A 27,762-nucleotide genomic window follows, 5' to 3' on the forward strand; every position below is an offset into this window, starting at 1 on the left:
AAGAATCAAACCATTTGATCTTGTGTAGTGTTGTGTAGTGAGCATAAACATTACTTCACAAGAGACTGAGATAGGGCTGATGGATCCCCCTAGTTATATACCTTGGTTTAAGTTATCATAAAGAAAATTGTAGGTTAGACGGAAACGACTAGTAACAATGTATTAATTAAATAATTTTAAAAAATCAGAAATTAAATTGTTTTTTATTAAAATTTTATTGGTCAATTAAACGTGACGTCAGGTATGTCACGTGATGCACCTGCATGGCAAACTTTGCCAAAGAACCAATCAAATGTCTTCACAGCAAAATGTTGTTTACGGGTGCCTATGAATAACCGATATAACCCCATCTGGATGTTGGGCAAAGCAAAACTTTTCGCTAGAGATCGCTATTGAGTTGACTCTCTATTACTCTATGACTAGAGACTAAGATAGGTTTAAGTTATTGCAAAGATAAATTGTAGGTTAAAGGGCAACGACTAGTAACAATGTAATAAATAAATTTAAAAAATAGTTTAGTTTTTATATATTATTTTAGTTTTAAGCTAGTTTCAATATATTACTTGGATTATCTGTAAGAGTATTGCAACATAATAGGCGCAATGTTGCTTGAAGAAATTTTGCTCGCCACTTTACGACTACACGAATTGGAAGAAAACCCGTCGATTTATATAATCGAGACATACAAATATAGATGCGGTGATATTAGAAGTGACCAGCGACAGCTATGGCGTGGGATCAGCGCTATTTCTCTTTCGGTTTTTTTCTGGTCCCGTGTGGGCTCATGGTAAGCGGTTATGGCGATCTCAAGGCGATTCGCAAAAGAAACTGACACACACGAAAATACAGATCCGTCACGGGCGTCTCCCAGTTAAAGCGTCACCCCGCGCTCCCAGCTCCAACCGACGAAAAACATCCCCCGTGAAAGCATGTAAGGTCTGTAGGGTGTCCTGTCATTCATTGATTTCGTGTCGTGTCAATTTAATTTGATTTACAAATATCAGTGGGTGAGTTTTATAAATTTAGTATTTAAAAACTTGTACGTACGTTATAATTTAATAAGTTAGGATATTATATTTTTGTTTTGATTTTTAAATATTATTACAAAAATTATTAAGCTTGTAATTCAACTGTCGGCCAAATTAATTATTTCCAGTGGTGTTAATAATTATTATTGTTATTAAATTATTTTTAATTTTTAATTAAGAAATTAAAAAAAATAATTTTTATAATTTTTTATTATTTGTTTTAGACTAGATATAAAGCATTCCGTTAATTTCAGTTAATAAGGTTGATAATAGATGACGCATATATTTTACTTTCCTTTTTTACATTCAAATAACATTTAGATAGTTAAAATATTTATTATTATTTATATTTTATGGGAAAATATGAAATTAAACATGTATATTATTAAGGTACTATGGTTAGTGATTTCTATATCACTGGGGCTGAAAACCTGAATAATGATGAATAAAAATGAACTACGTGTTGGACACTCTAGTTTCTTCTGACGATCAGATTAAAGGATGGTTAATTCTGTCCAATGTCGTTAAAAAATGGCTTTATATAAACCTCTGATGGTTCAACTGTAAAACATCATTTAAATTTCGTGAATTTTATTCAAACAAATTCGATATAAGGCCCGCAATATGTGAAACATAAATTTTACTTTTTATTTTTTACATTTAAACTTCAGTGGGCGATTTTTATAAATTTTGGTTTAAATTTTTTTAATAGTATTGATAAATTATGATGATATTTTAAACTAAAGAACTATTCTTTTTTGTATTATTTTCTTAAAATATTAGTAAAAAAATTATGGTATTTGTAATTAATCTGCCGACCAAATTAATCAATTCTGATCGTGTTTTAATTATTATTGTTAGTAAATAATTTTTAATTTTTAATTAAGAAATTTAAAAATATTTATTAAGATAATTGTTTCCATTATTTAATCTTTTAATAATAGATATAAAGCTCATAATATTTTTTCAAAAAATATTTTACTTTCTTTTTTCACATTCAAATGATTTTTACATAATTAGAATATCCATTTTTATTTTTTTTGCATTACATTACATTACATAAAATGATGGTTAATCATGTTCAATATTTTTAAAAATTGGCCTTGCCTTAAACTCTGATGGTCAACTATAAGAAATGAATTAAACGCCGTAAATTCTATTTAAAAAGTCGATCATTTTCGGTCAATAATGCCTATACTAAAAGCCCAAAATTTAATTTTCATTTTTTTTACATTTAATTGTAATTTAAACTTTATTGGATGAGTTTTATAATTTTCAAGTTATGATGATATTTAAATCAGACACTATTCTATTTTTGTTTGATTTGTCTTTAATATTACTACAAAATTTATACAATTTGTAATTAAACTGTAGACTAAATTAATCATTTCTAATCGTATTATTAATTATTATTGTTATTAAATGATTTTTAATTTTTAATTAAGTTATTACATTACATTTTTGCATCAGATGCAAAGCATTCCATTAATTTCAGTTAATAAAGCTCATAATAGTTATGTCCATATTTTACTTTCTTTTTTTCACATTCAAATGACATTTAAATAGTTATAATGTTTATTTTTAATTATATTTTTTTGACAAATATAAAATTAAATATGCATTATATTAAAGTACTGTGATTGGTGATACAATTAGGTATTGTTGCCATTAATTTAAAAATGGTACTGAAAACCTGAATAATGAAGAAAAATTGACTACGTGTCGAACGCTCTATAGTTTCTTCTCACGATTACAATCGACTACAACGGTTAATCATGTTCGATGTCTTTAAAAATTGGCTTTACATTAAACTGTTGTAGGTAAACTGCAAAAAAACCAATGCAATGCTGCAATTTTGGTTAACAAGGGCTATGAAAGATAGCGCTGTCATTTTACTTTCAATTTTTTACATTGAGATTTTAAACAGTTAAGATAAAAAATAGTTTTAGAAAATTATCTATTTTATCTTATGACTTTATGATATAGTAAGATGTTAGTACTGTCGATTTAAGGGTACTGAAAACATAGGAAAACACTATGTATTGAGCGCTTTCTTCTCACAACCACATAAAACGACGATGAACTTCTTCAAAAATTGACCTTGCTTCAAATTATAAAGAAAGCATATAAATGCCGTGAAATTTTATTTAAAAAAAGCGATAAATTTCGACTAATGATGCCTATAATACATGAGGATACTTGTACAGGATGATAGTTGAGGATATAATGTACTTTTAATTGTGCCAATTAAATATTCAAAATTACTACTTAAGTTTATATTTTCTTTTGGCGTTTTTGTTTTATTTCTTGATAAATTATAAGAAAATAATGAAATTTATATAACTTTAGGTAGTTGTCAACTACAACTACCTAGTAAATTTTTATTCATATTGTTCTTAAGTCCAGATCTAAGATTTCAGACCCAAACTTAATTAGCGTTTGATGGATCACATCATGGACTTCACATACTTTTAAAATACAGCACAGTTTTCAAACAGAATTTCACTCTATTAGTTTAAAGGATTTTGGTATCCTCAATATCCGTGTAAGTCCACTGTTGTCAAGCGGCTCTAGTACTTTTTTATGTCTACTTATCTTACTTGATATTTTTTTCTCACAAATTATTTAATTTCTCCTTTAAGCGATGGTACTCTTATATCTTTGTAAATGTTCTCATTTCTAATGTACCATGAAATCATGTTCATGTATCATGTTCATGTTTTGGTAAGTTAGGATCATATTAATAGTGGATATCTATGTGCAACTCTATAGATGCGCACCGTAGGTCCAAATTGGCCCCAAAATTTGTTTATATAACAACATTTTGTTGTTGAGTGATAATTATCTTCCAAGAATTCGCCACAATTTTTGAGTCTCGTAAAAAGTTCTGCTCGTTTCTTTTTGGCATGCCCTTCTACTTGAGGTTGTCATCTAGTGCCATTGATAAGTATTTTACTGTCACCGGTAGGTAATCTATTTTTTATATGTGAAATTCACATAAGTAGACTTGGTAGTCCACTTAGTAATGTTACTGACAACTATTTGTACTCTACAGTTTTCTCAATGTTGTTACTTGTAGCGAGTAGTACAGTATTCTGAAGTGGCGATTAGAAATGTAGGAATCGAGAATATGGCTTTCCAACATGTCCTCGGGGCCCTCATGATATATATTAACAAAGACTTGGCCACGTCTAGAACTATAACTGAACAATTTTCCTTTTTTTAATACGACTGAATACGATGTACCTGGTCAATTTTCGAATGTTTATTTCTAAATCCAGAATGGTGAGTTGCTTTTCTTCAATAATTAGTTTGAAGCGTTTTAAGAGCATCTTCTGAAATAATTTAGATATTATTAGTAGTAGTGATATTGGTCGATATGATGCTTTATCATTTGTCGATTTACATAGTTTTGGGATCATTATAATTTACTCCATCTTCCATTGCAAAGACACATACTTAATAGCAGTGCAGCGTTGAAAATATGTGCAAGTTTATTATGCCCTTTCTTGGCAGCCATATAAGTAGTTAGCCATTTATTAGATTATATCCTGAATTATTTTTAGTATTGAAATTTTTCTGAAATTTAATCGCAAGTTTGAATTCGCCTTTTTGAATTATTGAATTTATAACTCTATATCCGTCAATAGGGTGACTATTAGACATTTTCGCTATCTTTATTTTCCCACCCTCCATTTCAAATATTTATTATCATGATTATATACATAGCATGTAGAAGACCACATCAGTAAGTGATCCCATGTGTAAGTTATATTATTCCAAATTTTGGTACAAAATTTATAGCGTATAGAATGAAAAAATTTTGTATGCTTACAGTAATACAAACAATTACTTAAAATAATTTACTATAAATAATAAAATTGCACAAAAATCGAATTAACATAAACCATAATTGTTGAAATATTTGATGGAATATTTACAACAGTATACACTGTTTAATTACACCTGCATTTTAATCGTCAGGTCAAAATACACAATAGACTAAATCAATGACAACAGCATTAAACCACGTTTTAATTTTTTTACTAAAACTTTCTCTTGTTAGCTCCTTGAAAGATGTTCCGAAAAATGATGCACCCAGTGCTGATAATCAGTTCTCTGATCTTCTTGGCCGACACCCACCCACAGTCCAACTACGCGAATCAGGCGAACAACATCGAATACGTCGGAGAAGGCCTTCCACCTGATGCGACCTTAGGAGGCAAGGTCATTCATTTGGACGATCTTAGTTCTGACATTAATCTCAACAAGACGCAGGCCGATCTGAATTGTGCGGCTGGATCGATGCAGGTAATTCGTCCAACCAGGATAGCAGGAAAATAATTTCGGTATTTACTGAATAGTTCAGTGGAGAGTACAAGTAATAATTCGTCGCTATTTTTGACATCTCATTTTTCTTAAGAATCAGCATTAAATTTAAATTCAAAATTATTAAGGAAATTGGAACAAACCCTTATTGGAATTCGACTTAAGTCCGACAGTTTTTTGAGCTGCAATAAATATTTTATTTGTTGGATTACTCATCATTACTGTAACCTTTTGGACAGAAAAATTCGTGAAAAAATATTTAGTTTACAGAAAATAGACGTCACTAAAATACGAATTAGAGATTCCCATTAAAACTGCAACAGTGTACCCTTCATTATTCAATTGGTTCAATTGATGTCGGTAGATATCAACAATAACAGTTCCATGCGGTTTTATCTCGCTCGTACACTATACCCATGGAGTAATAGAGAGAAAACTCAATAGGGATCTCTGGGGAAAAGTTTTGCTTTGGTCAACATCCAGATGGAGTTATATCGGCCATTCAAGTAATTTGATTGATTAATTTAAATTTCCATTATAGGCACCTGTAAGAAGACGTTTGATTGGTTCTTTGACAAAGTTTGGCACGTGACAGCTCTTACGCCACGTGTAATTGACCAATAAAATTCAAATAAAAAACAATTTAATTTCTGAAATAAATTTATTAAATGAAATACAATAGATGAAACAAATATAATCTGTAAAAATAAATATATATAATGTAAAGTATGTACAACATATAGAAGAACTTTGGAACAAATTAAAATTATTTCTTCTGTCTTTTCCCTTTTTCATATTTGTTTACTGCCATCAATTTAATGGGATCTATTAGAGTTCTGTCTTTTTGTTTTCTTATACTAAAAGCAAATTTAGAGTCTTTCCCTGTTAAAGTTCTGTTTTATCCAAAAGTATATTATATTATTAAGTATACCTTATTATTTTTAATGTTCTAACTGAAAGATAATTAAAATATGTTATATACATTATCGGCGTGGCAATATCCCAGGATAAAATAACATTAAAAAAACAAATAGCTCAAAGACCAAACCAAATCCAACAAAAGTTGTTCACGCACGAAGCACTTCAAAGAAAATAGTCGCCTGTTTCTTCCGGAAAACTGGTCACATTGCAACAGTGCCTCTAAAGGATCGTGGAACAGTAAATTCTGATTGGGACACAACCATTTGTTTGCCAGAAGTATCCGGTGAAATAAAGAAAACACACAAGAGACGCCGGATTGTTCTTCATCATGACAATGCGAGCTCTCACAGATCGGCTTAAACCAGAGACTATTTGAGCACTCAAAACATCGGATTGATGGGTTGTCCGCCGTACAGCCCCGATTTGGCACCCAATGACTTCTTTTTGTTCCCATTAATGAAGACTAAACTGCGTGGTCAACGATTTTCATCGCCCGAAGAAGCTATTGAAGCGTTCAAAAATCATTTTTTGAAGATACCTCATTCGGAATAGAATAAATGCTTTGAAAATTGGTTTAAGCGTATGCAAAAATATATCGATCATCGTGACGAGTACTTTGATAAACAATAAAAATATATTCGCAGCTTAACTATTTGTTTTTTTCCTGTTCCCGAAATATAAATAGTGACTGACATACGTATATTCGTTTTTTTTTAATAGAAGGTTTTGAAGTACCTACCTAGGTATTATTGGTTGGAATGAAGTAGGTCTATAGATTTTATTTCATTTGGTGATTTTCTAGGTTTGGGGATCATGATAATTTCAGTCATCTTCCAAAGGTCTGATACATGTTTTAGGCGAAATGCTATATTGATCAAGTTGGCGCGTTTTAAAATGCTTTTTTTTTGATAGTACTTGCAGCAATGGTACCGTTATTAAACCATAACTTAGTGATTTATTTAGAATAATTCCAACTTTAATAACTTTGATTATTTCTTTCGGTGTGACTAACTGAATCGTTGAATGTTCACGTCCGGCAAATTATACTCAATATCAGTTTCGTGTTGGTTCAAAGGTTTTTTCTAGATGGTCAGCAAATGCTTCCACTTTTTCCTGATTGATGTGTATTCAGTTTTTACGCAGGTCTTTTATAGATAGGCTGTGTATACATGATCGTTTTACGTATTTTAGGTATAAGTGATAACCGAAATTATTTTTCTATGGAATAATTTCAAGTATCCCCATCAATTATCAGATTTTTATTATCAAGGTAATCATTTTCAGATCGAGTTGAAATTTAAAGCTCCGTTTTATGGAATAGCCTATGCCGATTTCGACAGGAACTCCGCCTGTCAGGTAGCGGGAAAGGGAGCTCTCAAATATAACCTTGAATTGCCCTTGAAGGGATGTGGCACCAGACAGGTTGTTATCAATATATTAAGCGATGGTGCATTATCGCTCATCTTGTCTCATGTTTCAGGATCCTCTGAGGGTTTTCACCAACAATATAGTTGTTCGGTTCCATCCGGGACTGGAAATGGACGGCGATGAGATCATCACAATCGTGTGTCGTTACCCACCGCCCATAGTACAGGAACCAGTTAATGAATTATTCAGGTAATGGTACCCCCATTTTATACATTTTTTATTATTTTATTGTTACTAGTCGTTGCCAACTAACCTACAATTTGTTTTTGTCAAAACTGAAATACTGAGTATATATCTAAGAGAATTAATTGGTTCCTACTTAGCCTCTAAAGTAATACTGTTCATGTATTAATTAATACTGCTGTTTTTCCTGTCTAAAATATTTCACTGCACTGCCAGATCAAATGTTTTGATTCCTTCCTGTCTGTGTCCTGATGGAGTGTTTTCCACGAGTTGAAATACTTCAGTATTAACATATATCTTTCTAAATCTCTCAATTTTCTGGATACAGTTATCACCTGAAGGCCTTAATATAAGTAATAACCTCTAGGATGCCTCCAAGGACTTTATTCTGAAAAAATGGTACTACTTTTCGTGGACCATTCCCACGACTAGATTCTATTGATCTATATCGGTTTTAGAATTTACATATAATATAATAAAATATTATGTACATATATTACAGATTTCTTCCAATTAACTAGTACATTTTTTTTTCATATCTAGTTCAATTTTCAGATGTTTGTATACAAATCCCGCATGTCAAACCTTGTCAAATTTCCATCTAAGCCTAACTTCTTCTACTAGTTAATAAGTGCATAGGGCATTTTGTGAAAATATGGGATATTGGTATTGATTTATCACAATTGGGACACAGAGATCTCTGAATCTAATCCATTAGGAAGTAGTGATTAGAAGTCTAATTTTATTTGTAGATATCTCTTTTCTAAATAAATACTATAGAGATAAGAGAAAAGAAATTATTTTTAATGTCAAAGCTTGTTGTCCTCCTCTAGCAAGTCCCACTCAACTGCATGCACCAGGCTATCTATCTTACGATCTATAAATAAGAAATATCTTCACAATATATTTCATCTATAACCTATTGACGATTTGTGATAGCATCTTTGGTGAGGTTAGCAGCCATTTCGGTCACAGGTATACCCCCTTTAGATCCAGACAAGAAAAAGCATTGATAATTGATATAAATAATTTGATTTTAAATATTTTTCTTCTTTAGACCAGATATTTTTATAGTGATGAATTTAAACAAGAAATGAACATCAAGCACATGTGTTTAATTTTTTTCTTACAGAGATGAACGTATCGTAGCACCACAAGAATCGAGTCCTCTATCACCAGTCCCTCTACTTCTAATTACTTGTGCGATTCTGTTTCTATCCCTTTTCCTTCTGGGACTTGCGGCTTCATATCTTTGTCTAAAACGTAGACCCGTCCTGATATCTCGTCCTTTGACGTCCCTTGGTAGCGATATCGAAAAGCTGAGCGACAGTTCTTTGAGTGAGTATGACCGAGATAGCTTTCCCATCCTGGTGTTATTAAATGTTGGTCGTTTTCAGCACTGGCGCCACTCCGAGAGTCTTCGGGATCCGAATATCCAGGTGAATCACCGTCCGAAATGGAAGAGCACGCGGTAATCCACGAAAACGCCAGTTTCTCCAGCGATGGTTATGGTTATACTCAGGAACAGCAACTTGAGCAGGTGACCGCAGTACCAGTTACCGTTCCTAGATTGCCTGTAGCTGTTAAAGAGGAAACTCCCAAGGTTTTACTTTATTAAAACACTTTTAAAATGCTTCTAATAAAAAAAATTGTATATCAGTTCGACGTACAAGTGAAAGTTAGACGTCCTCCTCCACCACCCTCTCCACTCTCGTTCAGCGACAGCAAGAGTACCAGAACGGAGAGTTACGCACCAGCCTCGTCCATCATGGAAGAGGAAATACTGGATCTGGAGGAACCAGTTCCGACGATACCAGCGCCTCTCCCCGTTGTTCGGCATCCAGATATTACCCAACATTTTGTTGACGACATTTATTTGAGGACGATCAAAGAGAAAAAGATATTTGAAGATATTGACCGGCACAAACGACAAATTACTCAATTCCACGCCCAACCGAAAGCGGTGCCGCCCCAAACATGGGACGTCACCATCAAGAACTACCCAGTATCGCTTCAGCCTCCTCAGTGGGAGGATTTCTCGGATATATCGTCAGCTTCAGGTACTACTCATTTCTATTTAACATTAGATACGTGATTCATTTTTTAAAAGTTACTCAAATTATAAAGTCTAAAGAAAGAAGAGTCGACTTCTTGAACGACGATACAACATAACACTGAAAACGACAAGCCTTTTACCTTTTAGAAAACAAAAAACAATTAGAGAATAGACCAAAGCCCACTCATTCACCATTGAGGTTTTATTATTGAATTTGATTGTCTTATTATTGGATCTTAAAATAAATGGCCTCGATAGCCAGGATCGTAACACTGCATTATATAACATAAATTCATATTAAAGCATCACCATTTTCCTCATAAAATGAATGCATCATTCCACTGTAGTGAAAACAACATTATTTGGAACCGTCTCAAACCAATCGGTGTGGTTTCAAGAGAAACATTCAAGAATATTTTTGACATGCATACTATTGTTCCAAATAACATTGAAAATAACATACCTAAATAATTATTGCTCTGTATTTGGTAATGCAAACCAAAATCGTATAGTTGGCAAACCTGCTAAAAATATATGATGATTATTTGAATCTAAAGGTGCAAGTGTATTTGACAAGGCTACTGTAATACTAATTTTATACAGTTGATAGTAACTACAGCACAAAAAAGATTTAAATTATATACATTTGATGATGGATGTTTGATTTTCTTAAATTTTTAGCAACTCTGTGAAACGAAAATGTGTATCTAGTATTGTATCAAATACCTTATAATATTGGGGAAAAGAGAATGCGCAAATTGTAATTTTGAAGTTCATTTTAATAACATCCTGGCAGTCGTATAAGCATGTATAACTACAATACTTGTAAAAATCTGTGTTTAGACAAGCTAGATCTCTGCTTTATTTTACTTCACTTCACTGACAATATTTAGGTTCATACATTGTCTGTGCATAAGTATTGTTTGAAAGGTTTGAAACTTTTTTTATTGTAACGCACGTACCAGGCTGTAAAAATTTTCTGTAAATCATATTGTTCAATCAAATAACAGGTCAATTGAAAAGTCTCCGGCCTGACACATAGATAGCGCTACTAGAATGTAATCCATATGTTTTTTAGTTAGCCCTAACCCTCACAAGATGCGTGTATAAATTTAACAGCTGTCGGATCATTAGTTTGTGAATTGTAGCGTTTTGAGTGAAGTAACCTTTGTTATTGTGAAAAAAATGGGTAAAAAGGATATTTCGCGTGTTGATAAAATATCGCTTTTTGAAGGGAAAATACAGTTGAAGCAAAAATTTGGCTTGATGCTGAATTTCCGAACTCTGCCCCAGGAAAATCAACCATCAAGGATTGGTATGCTAAGTTTAGACGTGGTGAAATGAGCACCGAAGGCGGCGAACGTAGTGGACGCCCAAAAGAGGTTGTTACCGACGAAAACATTTAAAAAATCCACAAAATGATTTTAAATAACCGTAAATTGAAATTGAATGAAATAGCAGACACTCTAAAGATATCAACTGAACGTGTACATCATATTATTCACGAATATTTGAGTGTGAGAAAGCTCTGTGCAAAGTAGGTGCCGCGCGAGCTCACATTTGACCAAAAACAACGACGAGTTGATGATTCGGAGCAGTGTTTGAAGATGATCAAGTGTAATAAACCCGAGTTTTTGCGTTGATATATGACAATGGATGAAACATGGCTCCATCATTTCACTCCGAAGTCCAATCGACAGTCATTCGAGTGGACTGCACACGATGAACCCACTCCAAAGCGTGGAAAAACACAATAGTCGGCAGGCAAGGTTATGGCGTCTGTATTTTGGGACGCTCATGGAATAATTTTCATTAACTACCTTGAAAAAGGAAGGACCATCAACAGCGACTATTACATAGCGTTATCGGACCGTTTGAAGGACGAAATCGCTGAAAAACGGTCACATTTGAAGAAAAAGAAAGTACTGCTTCACCAAGACAATGCACCGTGTCACAAGTCAGTGAAAAAGATAACAAAAATACATGAATTGGGCTTCGAATTGTTTCCTCATCCACTGTATTCTCCAGATCTGTCCCTCAAGGACTATTTCCTGCTCGTAGATCTCAAAAGAATACTCGAAGAAATTTTCGTCGAATGAAGAGGTGAACGCCGAAATTGAGGCCTATTTTGAAGCAAAGGACCAATCGTACTACAATAATGGTATCGAAAAATTGGAGGGTCGCTATAATCACTGTGTCATCCTTGAAGGGAATTATGTTGAATAAAAAAACTAATTTTGCCAAAAAAAGTGTTTAACTAATGGTAGGCCGGGGACTTTTCAATTGACCTCTTATGTGGTCAGTGAGTTCAGTTAGAAACCTATTTTCTTCGGTTTGGTTGGCATTTGAATCTTAATGCTGTAGTTGAGTAGAAATATATGATTAGAGGAGAAATATTTGACTTTATGCATACTTATATGACTAAACCCACCACATTATATTAAATATAATATTCAATATTAATTAGTTGCTGTTAAATTAACTAAATTATTAGGTATTCATATAAACAATAAACAAAACAAATGAGATTTAACCTCAAATGATAGCAACAGTGTTATTTACCTCTATATTACTTTTATTACATTTTATAAATAATAATGTGTGAATAAATTACCGATGTTCAAATGTTATGTGTTGGTTCGCACCTTGAAAGATTTAACTACATTTTTTTAAACTTTTTTCTACCTTGGAATTGGAACTGGGTACTAACGGCTCTGACAACGATTTGATTTGATTTAGCAGGAATTTGATGATTCAGAGATTGCCTTGCCAGGTGTTTGGTCCATATGATACCACGGATCTGGTCAACAACCTGTAGAGCAAAATCTTGATCATTGATGATAATTTGCTCTTTATGCAGATGACAGGATAAAGGACGGAGGCGACTCCGAATTAATTGCCTTATCAATCTGAGTAGCTTTTAATCTCCATGGAATTGGGATTTTTACCGTTCTCCACTAGATAGCGCGAATATACCTATGACGGTGAAAGATGACAGTTTGAGTATTCCGGGCGTTGATTTGCAACCTCCAAAATTTCAATCACTTGATCGCTGCCATAGAGTAATATATAGTGTTAACTTAATACAAATAATTTCAGAATTGTTTTGGTCTCAGCAGGAAGGCGCTGAGAACGTCATTTCGCTGAATATCATTGGTTAGTTTAAATTACCATTATAGGCACCTGTAATGAAATACTGAAAGCAGAGCAGCACAGATGAAAGTCTTTGTTAATATTTTACTTACATAATTATTTCTACAATGTTAATGTGAAAATTATGGAACGGATAATTAAAACACTTCAATCAATATACGTCAGAATGGAGAAAACATACCAAAAAGCAATAAAATATTAAAATTTATAATATATATCAAAATTATTGTTGTACTCTTATTATGGTAAAATCGAGGAGTTAAAAAGACAGTATGAACTGTATTTTTGTCCAACGGGTCATTTTTCATCATTGTCGACGCCAAACCCAACAATTGAGATATAACGAAACATCATCACCATAAGTTGCCAAAAATGTTTGATAGCCTTTTTGTTTTATTTGAAGATTTATTCAAATCAAACAATAAAAGAATAAGATTAAAATGATAGAATAATAAAGAATAAGAAAGAAAGAATAAGATTAAAATGATACATAAATTAACTCAATAATACTAAATGGAAAAATACTATTTTATTTAGGGAAATGTCAAAACAATCGAATTTAATAGTTAGGTTAGATTATTTAAGTTGCTTATATTGATATTTCACTTTTTCATGTATATGATGTAGCTATGTGGATATACTATATGAACACCATACAATATAGTGCATCATATTAGCAACACTGCTTCCGTGTAAATAATGCGATGCCTATCTATTGCCTAGTTTAAATACCAAGTAGATTATATTTCAGTGTATTATAAGCCTTGTTCTTGACGGTTAAAATAAGCGATCGATGAAAGGTGTGATCTGTGAATGATCGTTTACCGTTTCAAGAGCAACAATATGATGACATGCTTACACAAAACATGATAAAGCGAAAACAAACGGCTGCGTTTATGTATGGAGAACCCAAAAAACCTACTATAGTCAAACACGGGGAAGGTTCCGTTATGTTTTAAGTTACAACATCGTATTATTCAACTGATCTTCTCATTCACATCACTCGCCGAATTACTGCGAATGAATATTTCGACATCCTCATTAATAAAGTTCTTCATATGACTAATTTATTGCTGCTAAACACTGCCATATCACATAATGATAATGCGCGCATATATACAACAAAAAAAGGTTCACTCTTGGTTTGAAGAGCACCAAAATATTATCAAAGATCCTCCCTGGCTAACATAATCGCCAGAGATAATTGCTGTTGGGAGTTCTAGATCAGAGAGTGGGGAATAGATTCCATCTCCAAATTCACTAAAGCAATTAGCAGATGTTTTAGTCCCTAAAAATCTTTACACTCGATCCCACTCGACACTCTACGCGAATATATTCATATATTCGCGTAAATATATTCCGCGAATTCAGCTGCTTTAAAAGCAAATGGTGTCTCAACACTTTATTCATAAATAAATATTACATAGATGTCAGGTGTACATATTATTTTGTTTATCCCCTATGCGATTATTTGACATTAAAAACGGAGATAATTTTCTGAACACGTTTCCTAGCTTCAATTTTACCGTAGGTCTTACACTGACTCCGAAAATGGAGCGCGTTATGAGTTTACCTCCTCAAGCCCAAATCGATGACAACAAGCTTCCTCTGAACTCACCAGAGCTCGTGGGATCTCTTCTACAGCCACCACCTCAACGAGCTACCGTCAATACCAATTTAACAACGCGAAAAACAGCTATAACTAAAGAAACAACCGATAAAGAAGAATGGTTGAGGATTTTCAACGTTCCCAAAGTCAATCCCGAGGTAAAATATCATTTAGCATGAATTAATATAATTATACTTCAAATCGAGTGGTTTTTTACAGGTTCCCAACTGGAACGTCTTGATCAGGGTTCTGCAACCAGTCGAGCAAGAGGAAAGTAATGTGCTGGAAACAGCAGAAACGTTCAATTCTCAGTTGACGATGACCGATCGAATGAAATGGAGACAAATTATAACCACAGAGTCAACATTGAGGACAATGCTAACAGGTACTAACAAATATGAGTCTCTTAATGGTAGTAAATTCAATAAATATGCAAAATATTTTTAAAATACATTAAAAGACTCTTTGCCAAAAAAGACAAAAAAAAGACAATAATGAATAGTATTGGGAACTATTGGTTGAAAACAATCGAAGCAGTCGATAGTCACAAAACCGTCAAATTAGTCGATAGTCAAAAAAATAGCGACTAAAATTCAAATTACTATTTCAGTCAAATGGGCGCTTCGATTGTTTTTATAACCGACTTCAAAAAAAGAGGAGGTTCTATGTTCGGCTGTATACTTTTTTTAATGTATGTTCGCCGATTTCTCCGTTAATTATGGACCGATTTTCAAAATACTCTTTTATTCGAAAGAGTGCACTTCTGAGATGATCCCATTTTGTGAATATACATAAAATTAATTTACGAAAAAACAAATCCAATTTGTTGCTCGGCACCGACTTCAAAGTGATCAGTTGATTGTGTTTAAAATAATATTGTAAATGGATAAATAGGTTTAGGTGGGTATTAAGCTAAATTGTCTGTATATAGTAGAATATAAAATACGTGTGGTAGATAGATTAAATAAGCTTTTTGTTTATTTAATTATTACAACGATTAGTACGTACATATTTTATTTTAAAACGTTTTATTTTTGTCTAAAATCTTCTTTTTTTATTACAATCGGTCCGTGGGAAATAAGTATTATTATATGATTTCCGTTATATAATATAACCATCCTGGCATGTCGAAGAACTCTTCAGTAAGTGATGTGCTGTACAACTTATAATCTAAATCTTATTCTAGATACTATTCTAACTTATTCTATCGGTTATTAAATCTCACTCCATGTGTCTATTAATCAGTTTGTATGGTAGTCTGCATTTGAGCCTATGCACTACACTGTCATCACGCACATTTAACTGTTTGGCGAGTGCATTGGGATGCACTAATAGTCTTTCAGAGTATTTCGCACTAACACCCCGAATCATACTCGTTATGGGTTTGCTGGACACGTTATATGGGGCATCAACGATGATTCGCAACACTTTATACTGGAACCTCTGGAGGATATCTATGTTAGATTTGCTAGTAGTACTCCACAGTTCAATGCCATAGGTCCAAATAGATCTAAGCATTGACTTATACAGCAAAACCTTATTATCTAATGATAATTTAGATTTACGTCCTATCAGCCAGTACATTTGGTTTTGTTTAACCCCAAGCTTTTTATCACTATATGTTTTTTCCATGTCAAACGTCGATCAAAATGCATTCCCAAATATTTAACGTTGTTTGCTTGCGGAAGTTCATGATTATTCAATTTTATTCAATTGTCCCTCAGACATGTTCTTCTACAAAGGGTGAATGTCACATGGGTAGATTTTGTCTCATTTGCTTTCATACGCCGCGTTTTGATCAAGCACAATCCGACTTTGTTAAGATGAAGTCGGAGATTTATTGTGGCTGATATTGGATCCTCGTGTAATGATAAAACCGCTGTATCGTCAGCATATGTTGCAACAGTAGTGTTTCTTGAGGTCAGTAGGTCAGCTGTATACAATAGATATAACAATGGGTCAAGAACACTGCCTTGCGGAACACCCAAATATATTGGGTGTAGATCATTGTATTCGTCACCCTGTTTGACAATAAAATGTCTGTCTGTGAGGTTGATTTCAGCAGTTAAAAGTGCGTATGGGGCAAAAGCTTTTTCAATTTAACATGCAGTCCAGTGTGCCACAGCTTGTCGAAGTCCTAAGGAATATCAAGAAATGCAGCGGAGAAATATTTTTTATCGGTTTTTTGTTAAATTGGTTGACTAATCTATGTATTAGTTCTGTTGTTCCGTGTTTATCACGGAAGCCAAATTAATGGTCTGGAATGATATTTCTCTTCTCTGCTATTATTTTGAGTCTCTTAATAAATAGTTTTTCGAATAGTTTAGAGATCACAGGTAACGGCTTATAGGACGATAAGAGGAAACTTTTTCTAATTTTTCTCAGTTTTAAGAATCATAATGATTTGAACCACTTTCCAAGTGCTAGGAAAGTAATTAAGTTTTGGCATGGCATTAAATATGAATGTTATTAATTTAATGCACTTTTCTGAGAGCTCTTTTAAGATTCTTCCAATAATTAGGTCAGAACCTGGAGCATTTTTAGCATTAATTTCTTTAAGTATTGTTTGTTTTACTTCCTTAACGGTAAATTAACAGTAAAGAAATGGACTGTTAAAAAAATCAACTATGTTATTTACTTCTGTTGCGGATATTTCAGTCGGGTACGGATTAAATACTGTTCTAAGTGTGTAGAGAAAACTTCCTCTTTATCTTTATTATTCCTAATCCAGGTATTGTTCTCAATTTTAATGGGTGGATTATGTTGTTGAGATTTTTAATTTTTTTTGTTACTTGAGTTCAGAGAGAATATTCCGTTGCATCAGTTGGCACTAAGTTTTCTAAATAGTTTTGAATTCCTTGATTTTGTTCCTTATTTATTAGCTCTTTCGGCTCTTTTGTGACCTTGTTGAATTTTCGCTTGTTTTGTTCTGTTCTTATTTCTTGCCAGATTTTTCGGTGTTTTCTTTTTTCAGCGAATTTTTGTTTAATTGTAGAGGAAATATAATTAAACTTTTGATATGTCGCGCTATTAGGTATTGAGTACCATACGGCCTCTTGTATACTTATTGTTATATTTTTTGCCGCTATTTCTGTATCTCTTTCTGTTTTGAGAGATACATTTAGAGATATTAAACTGTCTAATTTGTTTCTAAATAATGGCCAGTTAATTTTGGTGTTACGCAAAGAAGGTAGTTTTGTTTTTGTTGAGAATATTTTAGTTCACTGCTATAATAACTGGTGAATGATCAGATGATAGAAGCATGAGCTTTGCACGTTTTGGTGTCAATATATTTTGTAACATAAAAGTCTATGTTATCGGGAATTTTATTTCTATCTGACGGCCAATAAGTTGGCTCACCAGTTGAGATATGCTGTAAATTATATGCCTTCATTACTTTGACCAATTATCTGCCTTTTGGTGTTATTTTTCTAGAACCCCACATTACCTGTTTTGCATTGTAGTCTCGTTCGACATTACACAGGGTCTTAAAGAAACGCCGTCTTGTTGTTATGTTTAGGCGGATAACACTCATTGTTAATGGCCCGTGCACTCTTCAATGGTTACACTAATGGCTTGTAAATATTCCTCGCTGAATTTCTCTTTTTCACAATGTTTTATATTTTCAGGGATAATTATTCAGGGATAATTTTCTATGTGCTTTTTCGGAATTCGTAAATAATTTCTATCCATGAAATGTATTTCGGATACCATCATGATATCTAGGCTAGCTTTGTAACGACGACGGTGAGTAAATTCATCATTGTATTCATTTGCTCGATAAGTTTACCCATCATTTCATCTAATTTACTATTAGTGCTTAAAGGTTTAAAGGTGATTGGCATTGTCTGCCTATTAGGTTCGATCTGACTGTTGGTTACTATGTGTGCGTATGATATATGAGGATTTTGTATTGGTGCATTAGGCGAGTTAAATGATATAGGCTGTCTTGGTGGCTGTAAGTTCCTTTTTTCTGTCAATGCTGGATAAAATTTTTACTGCAAAGCTTTCTGGACTAGGCATCTCCTATAAAGATGGTCACCGTTACAGTTGACGCATTTTATTTTATCGTCGCGTGTTATGCGCTTGCAATCATTCGTCGCATAATCGCCTGCGCATTTAACACATAACATAGATATCCTCCAGAGGTTCCAGAATAAAGTGTTGCGAGTCATCGTCGATGCCCCATATTACGTGTTCAACAAACTGATTTAACGCGATATCCCCTTAGAACCCATAACGAGTGTGATTTGAAGTGCTAGTGCGAAGTACTCTGAAAGGCTATTAGTGCATCCCAATGCACTCACCAAACAGTTAAATGTGCGCTACGACATTGAAGTGCGTAGGCACAAACGCAAACTACCATACGAACTGATTAATAAACACATAGAGTGAGATTTAATAAGTTAGAATAGTCATTAGAATAAGTTAGGATAGAACTTAAAATAAGTTATAGTAGTATCTAGAATAAGATTTAGATTATAAGTTGTGCAGCAGATCACTTACTGAAGTGATCTTCTACATGTTAGGATGGTTATATTATATAACGGAAATCATACAATAATACTTATTGCCCACGGGCAGATTGTTGACGCTCTAAGAGATTAATAAAAAAAATTCACACATCTATATAACTTGCGACAGCATGTTTTGGTATGCCCATATGCTTGGCATCTGGCGCATTGTGGGATAATTCTTTTTGTGTATGGTGGTTCACATTTAATGACATTGTTGTCCAAACACTTTGAAATGTACGGGGTCAAACATTTAAATCTTCATTGTTTCAAATCTGATTGTCTTTATTGTGTAATAATTACATATTGTCTTGAGTAAATAATGCAGATGTTTAACAACCCCTACCCTATATATTGTTGCTGAGGGTGGTCTGGGAATTGTTTTTGGTTGGTTTTCTTCGTAGTTCTGGTTTTCTCTGGTCTCTTCTGTCAGGGCACTGAAACTGTTGTATGTTTAGATTGGGTTTTGAAGCCAATAGTCCTTGATATTCATTTTCTGTCGGACGACTTGTTCCTCCGGACTTCTCAAGAGATTTTTGTTTGTAACGATGTTCAATTCTGGCATTTGAGGTGTTTCAGTTATTGGCAGTTGATCGCTATTTTAAATAGCGGGTGATTTAATTGATAAATCGTCAGAAAGGTGTTGTGGTTTAGCCATTATGTATTGAAATTAACCGTACAGATCACTTAATAGTTATTAAATGTTTAATTTAATTTTTTAAGTTTACGCGCCTCACATTTTACTCGCTCGATTTACCGTTCGGAAAAAATTCTAGAAGGTAGAGCCTTGCTTGCAAAAATAATTTTTAAATTTCGCGTTCAAAAGTTCACGTTTTAAATCACGTTCTCGTCCTACAATTGTTGGGACTAGGTTTTCAGTTTTTATGACCGGAACTTTTATGACACCAATTGTAACTCAGATGTTGTTTTTTTACAGCAGAGTTTTCTGAAAGCTACGTCTGCACTGCGCTGTGTTTTAAACTATGCCTGAAAAACCTAAGTTTGATTATTTTTAATTTTTTTAAGTCGGTTCAGTTTTTTTGTAGAGAAGAATAGGAAAGAGATAATTGCTGGATTCTACTATATTCAAAAAACAGTTTCATTTTGAATGATGTAAAATTATTTTATATTTTATATATTTCACTTGACTGTAATGAGAAATGGTGCTCCATTATTCTTAAATATTTGCGTAATATTTTCACATCAATCTTTATCAACTATTTAACGGCTTATTTTTAAAATAATATAATTATTTTATTTATCGTTAATATCAGAAATATTTTAAGATTATTATTCGTTAAAACTTCAACACAAGAAGTTTTAACACTCAAAAGACTTAGAAAATCGAATGAATTAATCAAAAAAAGGAGTAACAGTTGCCAATATATCAGTTACTAGACGGTCGATAGCCGTCTTCAGCCAATAGATCCTAATGCTAACACTAAACGCATTTATATCATTCTACGACACCAGTACTCGAATGTTATTTTACCGTTGTTTTACTTCTTCAAAGAATTGTAACAGTTTAATGATAAGCAACTATCAATATTAATATTACAGAGGCGGTGGTACGAGAAGATTTCGAACGAATTCGTCATGACAGCAGGTTTGTTAAGGTTTTCGAACCGCCAAAGTGGGATGTCATCATCAGGATCTTGACACCAGAGGATATAGGTAACCGTTCCCTTTAATGGTTCTTATTTGTGTAAATCTTAATATGGTTATAGGGCCAGATCAGAAATATTTCTATCCTCGCAGAGGAAGCTTACCGACACTATTAGAATATGATTCAGACGACGCTAGTAGCATTAGAGAACCTCAACTGTACCCCTCATCTGTTTTACGCAGGTAACTTAAAAGATATGCACTAAAAACTACATATTTAACAACCAAAAACAAAATGTTTTAGAACCTAACCTAACTATGACAAATACCAAGGGTGGGCAGTATTTGAATTACTTGTAATTTATTCAATGTATTATTTAAAGGCAAATTACAAAAAACATGAACTAATTGCTGTGAGTAACAAGAGCCGCAGTACTAGTTAAAAATATCATAATTTTATTGCTTTTGGTGACAGGGACAGTCGACATAAACCACTGACATCAAAAATGGAGTTAGATTTACTCAGCTTCCCGAACGATAAAAGCAAATTGCTTACCATAGTAAGAAATTTATTAAAAGTATTAGCTGACCCGGCAGACTTCGTACTGCCTCAGTCGATAAATAAAAGACCTAATAATCCGTAATTAATAAAAAAAATGCTCAGTATGAATGAATTTATATTATTATTTTCGATTAATTACACATGATATTTTAGATTTAAAAACAGAGTTTTCCTGAAATACTGGTTATAAGGTTTCAATTAGATATTTACAGACACACACAGTTATGATACAGTTTGTTAATCAATTTATAGCTTTCTGATAAACTATATTTTTTGTTTTGTTTTGTGTTGCGTAAATAAACAAAGATGACGGTTTTCCAACGCGCGAACACGCGACTTACTCTGTCTGTGGTGGTCTGTGGATCTGTAAAAATGAATGAAATTTTCTATGGAAAGGAAAAATACCCCACAAATATTTATCGTATTTTAATATGTTAATTGCTATTTTTAAATAATATACTATAATAAATATAGACAATACAACAGAACTTAAACAAAACCTAAAAACTAAAGATGTACTATAACCATAAATACTAAATAAAAATTAAACATTTACCTAATCATAGAAAAAAAACTAACCCATGACATAATTAAACTACTTTACTAGAGCTTTTTTAAATAAAGTAAATGCTTTATTTACCGTTGAACGGAAATATTGTTTAATAAAAATCAAGTGATTAATCCAAATACTACCTGCCATAAAAATACTCAAAAGTAATTTACTATTTATCATTCAGAATTTTAATATTTTCTATTACATTAACAATCTTGAAAAATATCGTTCCAAAATGCTGCTGTATTAATATACAATATGTTGTTATTTACAAGCAAACTACAAAATAAATCATAAAACTATACATATTACATATAAATCTATGTAAGCATAAATTGGGTACATTTAAGTCTAGTTCACTGCTATGAAGACAGAGGCAGAACGTTAAAAATCAATCGAATAAAATTAGAGAACCAAAAATAGTAACTAAAAGTACACGATCGAAATAGTCGATAGTAAATAGTAACAAAATCAGTCAGACCGAAAACCTATTAAACCTATTAAACAGCCAATGCACGTCTGCATACTGCCAAATGTAATTTGTAAAAATTTTAAATTCATTTTAAATTCGAAACGAATTTTTCCTTCTCATTTTAGTCTAGTTCAAAAGAGACAGGGTGCTGTCTGATGCGTCGGAATATTTAATCGAATAAGTCTATAAAATTCGATTTGGGATTAGTGGACCATGTTACCAAACTTTTCAAAATTCTTTAAAACATTAGTGGTAATTATTAGAAGTTATAAACCGGAAATGGTTCTAAAAGAAAATTGCGTTGACTATTTTATTGGATGGGCTGTAATGGAAAATGTGCTAAAAATGATAATAATTTTGTTGCAGATCGAATTATCGAAGTGAAGCTGATTTACGTTCCATGACAGAACTAACTGTAGATTTCGGTAGATCCTACCCGGAAAGTGGAGACCGCCCTTTCCATTTAGTACCGCAATCTCCCAATATGTCATTCAATAGATCTTTAAGCCAGCCCAGTCTAGGTCGATCACTAAGCGAATTTACAGAAAAAGATCGGTAAATTGAATATTGTAAGGTCCGAAAATTCTGTTGTAAATAATTTTCACTTACAGGTGGGTACTACCAGATGCCGCCAGCGATTATACAATAACTCCTGAACAAACTCCGAAAATGCGCAGAACTACAGGTCAGAAAAGCCTGCTACCCAGGTTTAGACTAGAGAGTGAAAGTTCTGCTAGAGATGGACAAGCTCTGAGCTCCTGGGAAACTACCCAATCGACAAGGTACAGTAGAAGTAAAATTTAATTCAAAAACTGGGGTCAGTCCTGCAGATCCATTTTTAATAATAAGTTAAATAAAGTTTTTTTCATTGTTTTTCCGCCAATTAAATTGAGGTAATAAACTTAATATGAAATCAGTATAATCATATCCATAAAATACAGAGAATAAAAATAGAAAGAAATAATAGTTTCCCACAATTTGCGATCACATTTAAATGAACCACCCTTATAGATGGAGATTCATGCGCTTAAACAGAAAACAACCTAAAATACTTTGAATCATAGTCATAGTTTTTTAGGAAACAATACTTCTTAGATAGACGATGCATCAATTAACATTTATTATAATTTAGTTATAAAAACACAAAGAAATACTGGATAATCTTCTCTACGTTACACACGCAGATAATTGACATTCAAAAGATCGAACGTGCCATAACAAAGGGAAATTAACTAGGCAACAAATCTCAAGCGAGCCAATCAAACGTTTTTGGGGCTTTTAACATAGAAATTCAAACAGTCCTATAAAACAGCCCCAAACTGCGATCGCAGAGCCATCTAGTGAATGGGTGCGACGGAATAATAAGGCCTATAAAATTAAAAGTCCTACAAGTTAAATAAAAAATTCTTACTATATGATCATACTTACATAACCAGACATACAAAAAACTTTGTATTAAATCGAACTTAATACGAAACCAATTTGTACACCTATTATAATTAGAGTAAAATAAATAATAATAAATTAGAATATTTAATGTTAATAAATCATAACTAGTAGTAAAACAATAATTTCTTTTGTAATAGGGTAGCTCAAACTCCAGGTGGTACAACTAGCCAAGAGGTTATAGGAGAATATCGTGGAGTAACCAGAGGAAAATGGGGAAAACCGAAGCAAGGGCCGAAGGGATGGTTCCCTGATACAGAAAGTGAGAACAGCTTTAAATAATACCTCCAAAATAATGTTAAATAATGCCAATTAAAATATAAATTAGTTAATTTAATCGCGCACGTAAATAATATCTTTTGACTCTTTAAAACAAACGCAACATTAACGTTAACGTAAGGTAAAATAAAGTACATTTTCACAAAAATATAACTTAATACGCTTAATATATAAGTCGGTTTACTTATTTACTAAACCATGTGAAATATAATTGTATTTTTTTTAATAAATCATTTGAGATACTAAATAGTTTTTTTGTAATGGAATTGTATTTTTTGTAAATGGTATATATAGCTGTTTCGGCAACCAGTAATTTTCTTTACTATCCTTCTTAGTTAGGGGATAATAACGTGAAAGAGAGAGAAAGTGGATGTCTAAATTCAAAGAAATTACAAGATGTATCGATTAGACAGCAAGGCTCGCGAGAAAAGGATGCTGAAATTTTGACAGACTGAAGCGCACTTTTTGTATATTTTTTTCAAAATAAATTGGAAACGCGGCTTTTTTAGTCGTTTTGGGTTTCGCTATTTCGGTTTCGGTGCAGCGTCGAGTTCTTTTGTGTTTGGTCGAACAAATTCAGGTAGGTTCTTGTGCTGTCCCTTTCGCATTTATCGAAAAACCATTTAAAAAGTCGGGTTGTTTATTTTACGCCTATTTGACAGCAATGAAAATAAACGAAAGGGAAAATAAGAAGTTTTTATTTGTGTATCAAAATATTGTCGATTGGTTTTATCTTAACTTACTTATGCCTTAAATACACACATGTTTTTTTTTTCTTTAGAAATATAGTATTAACAGTAGATATGGCGCATTTTGGAGATCATTTTCATCCTTCTTTTGAACCAGTGGTTATTATCAATAGTCTGGATGATGAAGAAGAAAATGTATGTATAACATTTATTTTACTTTTTTTATGTATGCTTAATACTTAGTGCTCTTGTTCATTGCTTTTTGGTTTTGTAAAGTATGTTATGTTATGCTATTATTTCAGTTTTTTGTGGCATTGGATTTACATAGGAAAACAAATTTTTTTTCTGTACTAAAAAAGGTATGTTTATTGTACATTAATTTTTATTTAAGTAAAAATTCCCTCTTCATTTCCCTTTATTTATATACATATTGGTAAATGCAACTAACATTCCAAATTTTAGTTGATATACATAAGTTATATAAGTAATAAATTTGTATATATGTAGTAATACAATTTCATTTTAGATTAATATACAGGATTCAAAAAGCAATTTACAGAGTAAATTGAGTAATAACTTTGAACAAAAAGACAAGATACAAAGGAATGTCCAACCAGATATTACAATATTCCCTGTGAGGAAAGCATCAAAGGCTAATTTCAAAGAAAGTTACTTTTATAAAGGCTCGTCCAGTGATGAGTCTAAAGATTATTACAATGATGAAGTAAAACTTAAGAGGAGTTTCAAATCACCTGGAATCAGAACACCTATACGTTTGGTGTCAAAGGATGAGATATTACATACAGGAGATATATACACAAGACGGAAAAGCAGCCCACTGGAAAAATGTCCAATTTGTAAAAAATATTTTCGGAGAATGAAAACTCATCTACTAAAACACGAAATGCAAGAAGGTTTGGAAACAACAGCATTCATCTGTGAGATATGTTCTAAAGCTTTCTACAATCACAGGTACCCAGTACTATATTATATTAACAGAAGTTAGATTACTTATACATTGCTCCTATATTAGTTTAGAATCTATGGAACATAATTGACAATAAAAAATTGCAACTTTTCTAAATTTTTAAGTATGTGATGATGATTTTCTATTAATTTAAAAAATAACATTGGTGTGATTAAGTCATGTGATAAATTTTAGCAACTTGCAAGTTCACATGCGGACCCACACAGGACAAAAACCTTACATCTGTGACATCTGCACAAAGTCCTTCACACAAAGTTGTAACCTTGTCAACCATATGAGAGTTCACACGGGCGAGAAACCTTTCAAGTGTCCCCATTGCGATCGAGCCTTTACGCAATCAGGTAATCTTAACAACCACATCCGCCTTCATACCGCCGAGAAGCCCTTCAAGTGCCACTTTTGCGATAAAGCCTTCGTTCAGAGCGGAAACTTAAACTCGCATATCCGCAACAATCACAGATTAAAAGATTTTTCAAAAATGGCCGAGCCAATGATGACCTAGAACATCATCATTCGCCGGACTTCTTGATGCGCATCATTCTATTTTATAACTACATACCACAAAAACATGTGTTATTGTTCACTCAAATAATCCCAACTAGATAAAACCTCTTATTTGTTATTTTTTATTTCACATCGAGAGCTCAAATCTACAATAAGAAAAATATTGATAAAAAATTATTGAATTTGAACAAGCTATGACTTGCCAGAGACTGATTATAACTGCCCTCTATTATTAGTATTCTAAGTTGTTTTGTTTTTGATAAACCTAACTAAAGCTTTAATTTTTCGAGATATATATCTAAGGTATACTTTTACATATCCAACGTTTTTTAATATTTTTAATTCCCTTAAGAGCATTATACTGAAAATACTGCCAGATATAATTTATGATGATATAACATATGATGACATAATTTTGTATATTTCATCTAGTGCCTCCAAATATTCAAGTCAACGTTATGTACATGTTTTAACTACCGTTAAATCGAAATGAAACCCTGTCAAATAAATTGTGTTTGTAAATATTTAAATATAGTTCCAGTGCAAAAAATGTCCAGTATTTCTTTCCATTAGTAAATATATTCAGGTGTAAATATATTCAGGTGTAAATATAATCGAACAGAAAGACATTTAACAAGAGGCTTCTGGTATGTTTTTTCTGTCCCATTTCAAAATTATTTTATATTTATGATATACTCTATGTTTAAGTGCCATATATGTTACAGATCTCATTTTTAAATATAAGTTTTAAATCTATTATTATTCGACTGTTTTAAAAAAAATTTTTTAAAACTGTATGCAAGTTTTTATAGTTTTTTTGCAATAAAAAATATCATATCCATATCTCCAATCCTATTTGTCAATGAACAACCGAAATCGTACTTTTGCCTATACACTGATAAATACGCAGCTAAAAAGAAAACTTCCCCTCCATTTTAGTACTTACATTAACGAAAATGAACGCCCTAGTTGCATCAAATGTTATGAGAACACTTTTATTTCCTGCAATTTATTTTTGTGGATACTGTGAGAAAACTACTTATGATCATGATGGTTCCTTAAATTATAAATTTAACATATATTAAAAATTTACTATATATAAAAAGTATTATAACAAGTATTGTTTTATCATGCATGTAACTGTAGTTTTGTAATTTATATCACAATCAATAAATAACTTTATATGTAATTTGTTTCTTATTTATATATATAAATTGATATACTCAAAGATTCACCTATTATATTTTTCGCTATTAAAGTAAAATAGTGAAAGCAGACCGTTCGATATTGTTTTAATTTCGCACACTTATTAATTTATTTAAAGTCATGGTCTTTATAAAAAGTTTTTTAATACTATTTGTTTTAAAGCTACATGTTAAAGCCAATCACTGATACAATGAGGTGATTGTATGGTTGCCTGACGTCAGTGGGGATGCCGAAAAA

The 27,762-nt window shown here is 32.4% G+C and overlaps 2 protein-coding genes across 6 annotated transcripts; both read left to right on the forward strand.

Annotated features, from left to right (window-relative positions):
• Nucleotides 1-784: 784 nt before the first annotated feature.
• LOC143195746 (uncharacterized) lies at nt 785-24,385 on the forward strand. The gene is made up of 14 exons (XM_076403179.1): nt 785-1,007; nt 5,095-5,339; nt 7,563-7,700; nt 7,759-7,895; nt 9,022-9,227; nt 9,287-9,492; nt 9,550-9,949; nt 14,630-14,865; nt 14,927-15,092; nt 20,782-20,895; nt 20,949-21,069; nt 22,780-22,968; nt 23,025-23,195; nt 24,000-24,385. The coding sequence occupies exons 2-14, from the start codon at nt 5,106-5,108 to the stop codon at nt 24,139-24,141; spliced, it is 2,460 nt and encodes an 819-aa protein (XP_076259294.1). The 5' UTR covers nt 785-1,007; nt 5,095-5,105; the 3' UTR covers nt 24,142-24,385.
• Nucleotides 24,386-24,583: 198 nt separating this feature from the next.
• LOC143195748 (uncharacterized) lies at nt 24,584-27,508 on the forward strand. 5 transcript variants are annotated; one of them, XM_076403182.1, is made up of 6 exons: nt 24,584-24,718; nt 24,920-25,022; nt 25,130-25,186; nt 25,354-25,799; nt 25,990-26,156; nt 27,259-27,508. In XM_076403182.1, the coding sequence occupies exons 2-6, from the start codon at nt 24,942-24,944 to the stop codon at nt 27,402-27,404; spliced, it is 897 nt and encodes a 298-aa protein (XP_076259297.1). In that variant the 5' UTR covers nt 24,584-24,718; nt 24,920-24,941; the 3' UTR covers nt 27,405-27,508. The 5 variants fall into 5 exon arrangements, with proteins under 5 accessions (XP_076259297.1, XP_076259295.1, XP_076259298.1 ...); XM_076403180.1 differs by lacking the exon at nt 27,259-27,508 and having other exon boundaries at nt 25,990-26,455; XM_076403183.1 differs by lacking the exons at nt 25,130-25,186; nt 27,259-27,508 and having other exon boundaries at nt 25,990-26,455.
• The last annotated feature ends 254 nt before the right edge of the window (nt 27,509-27,762 follow it).

The sequence above is a fragment of the Rhynchophorus ferrugineus genome, unplaced genomic scaffold (genome assembly GCF_030347505.1).
Source record: "Rhynchophorus ferrugineus isolate W39M unplaced genomic scaffold, kcgeb_rfMv2 rfM4, whole genome shotgun sequence".
Taxonomy (NCBI): Eukaryota; Metazoa; Arthropoda; class Insecta; order Coleoptera; family Curculionidae; genus Rhynchophorus; species Rhynchophorus ferrugineus.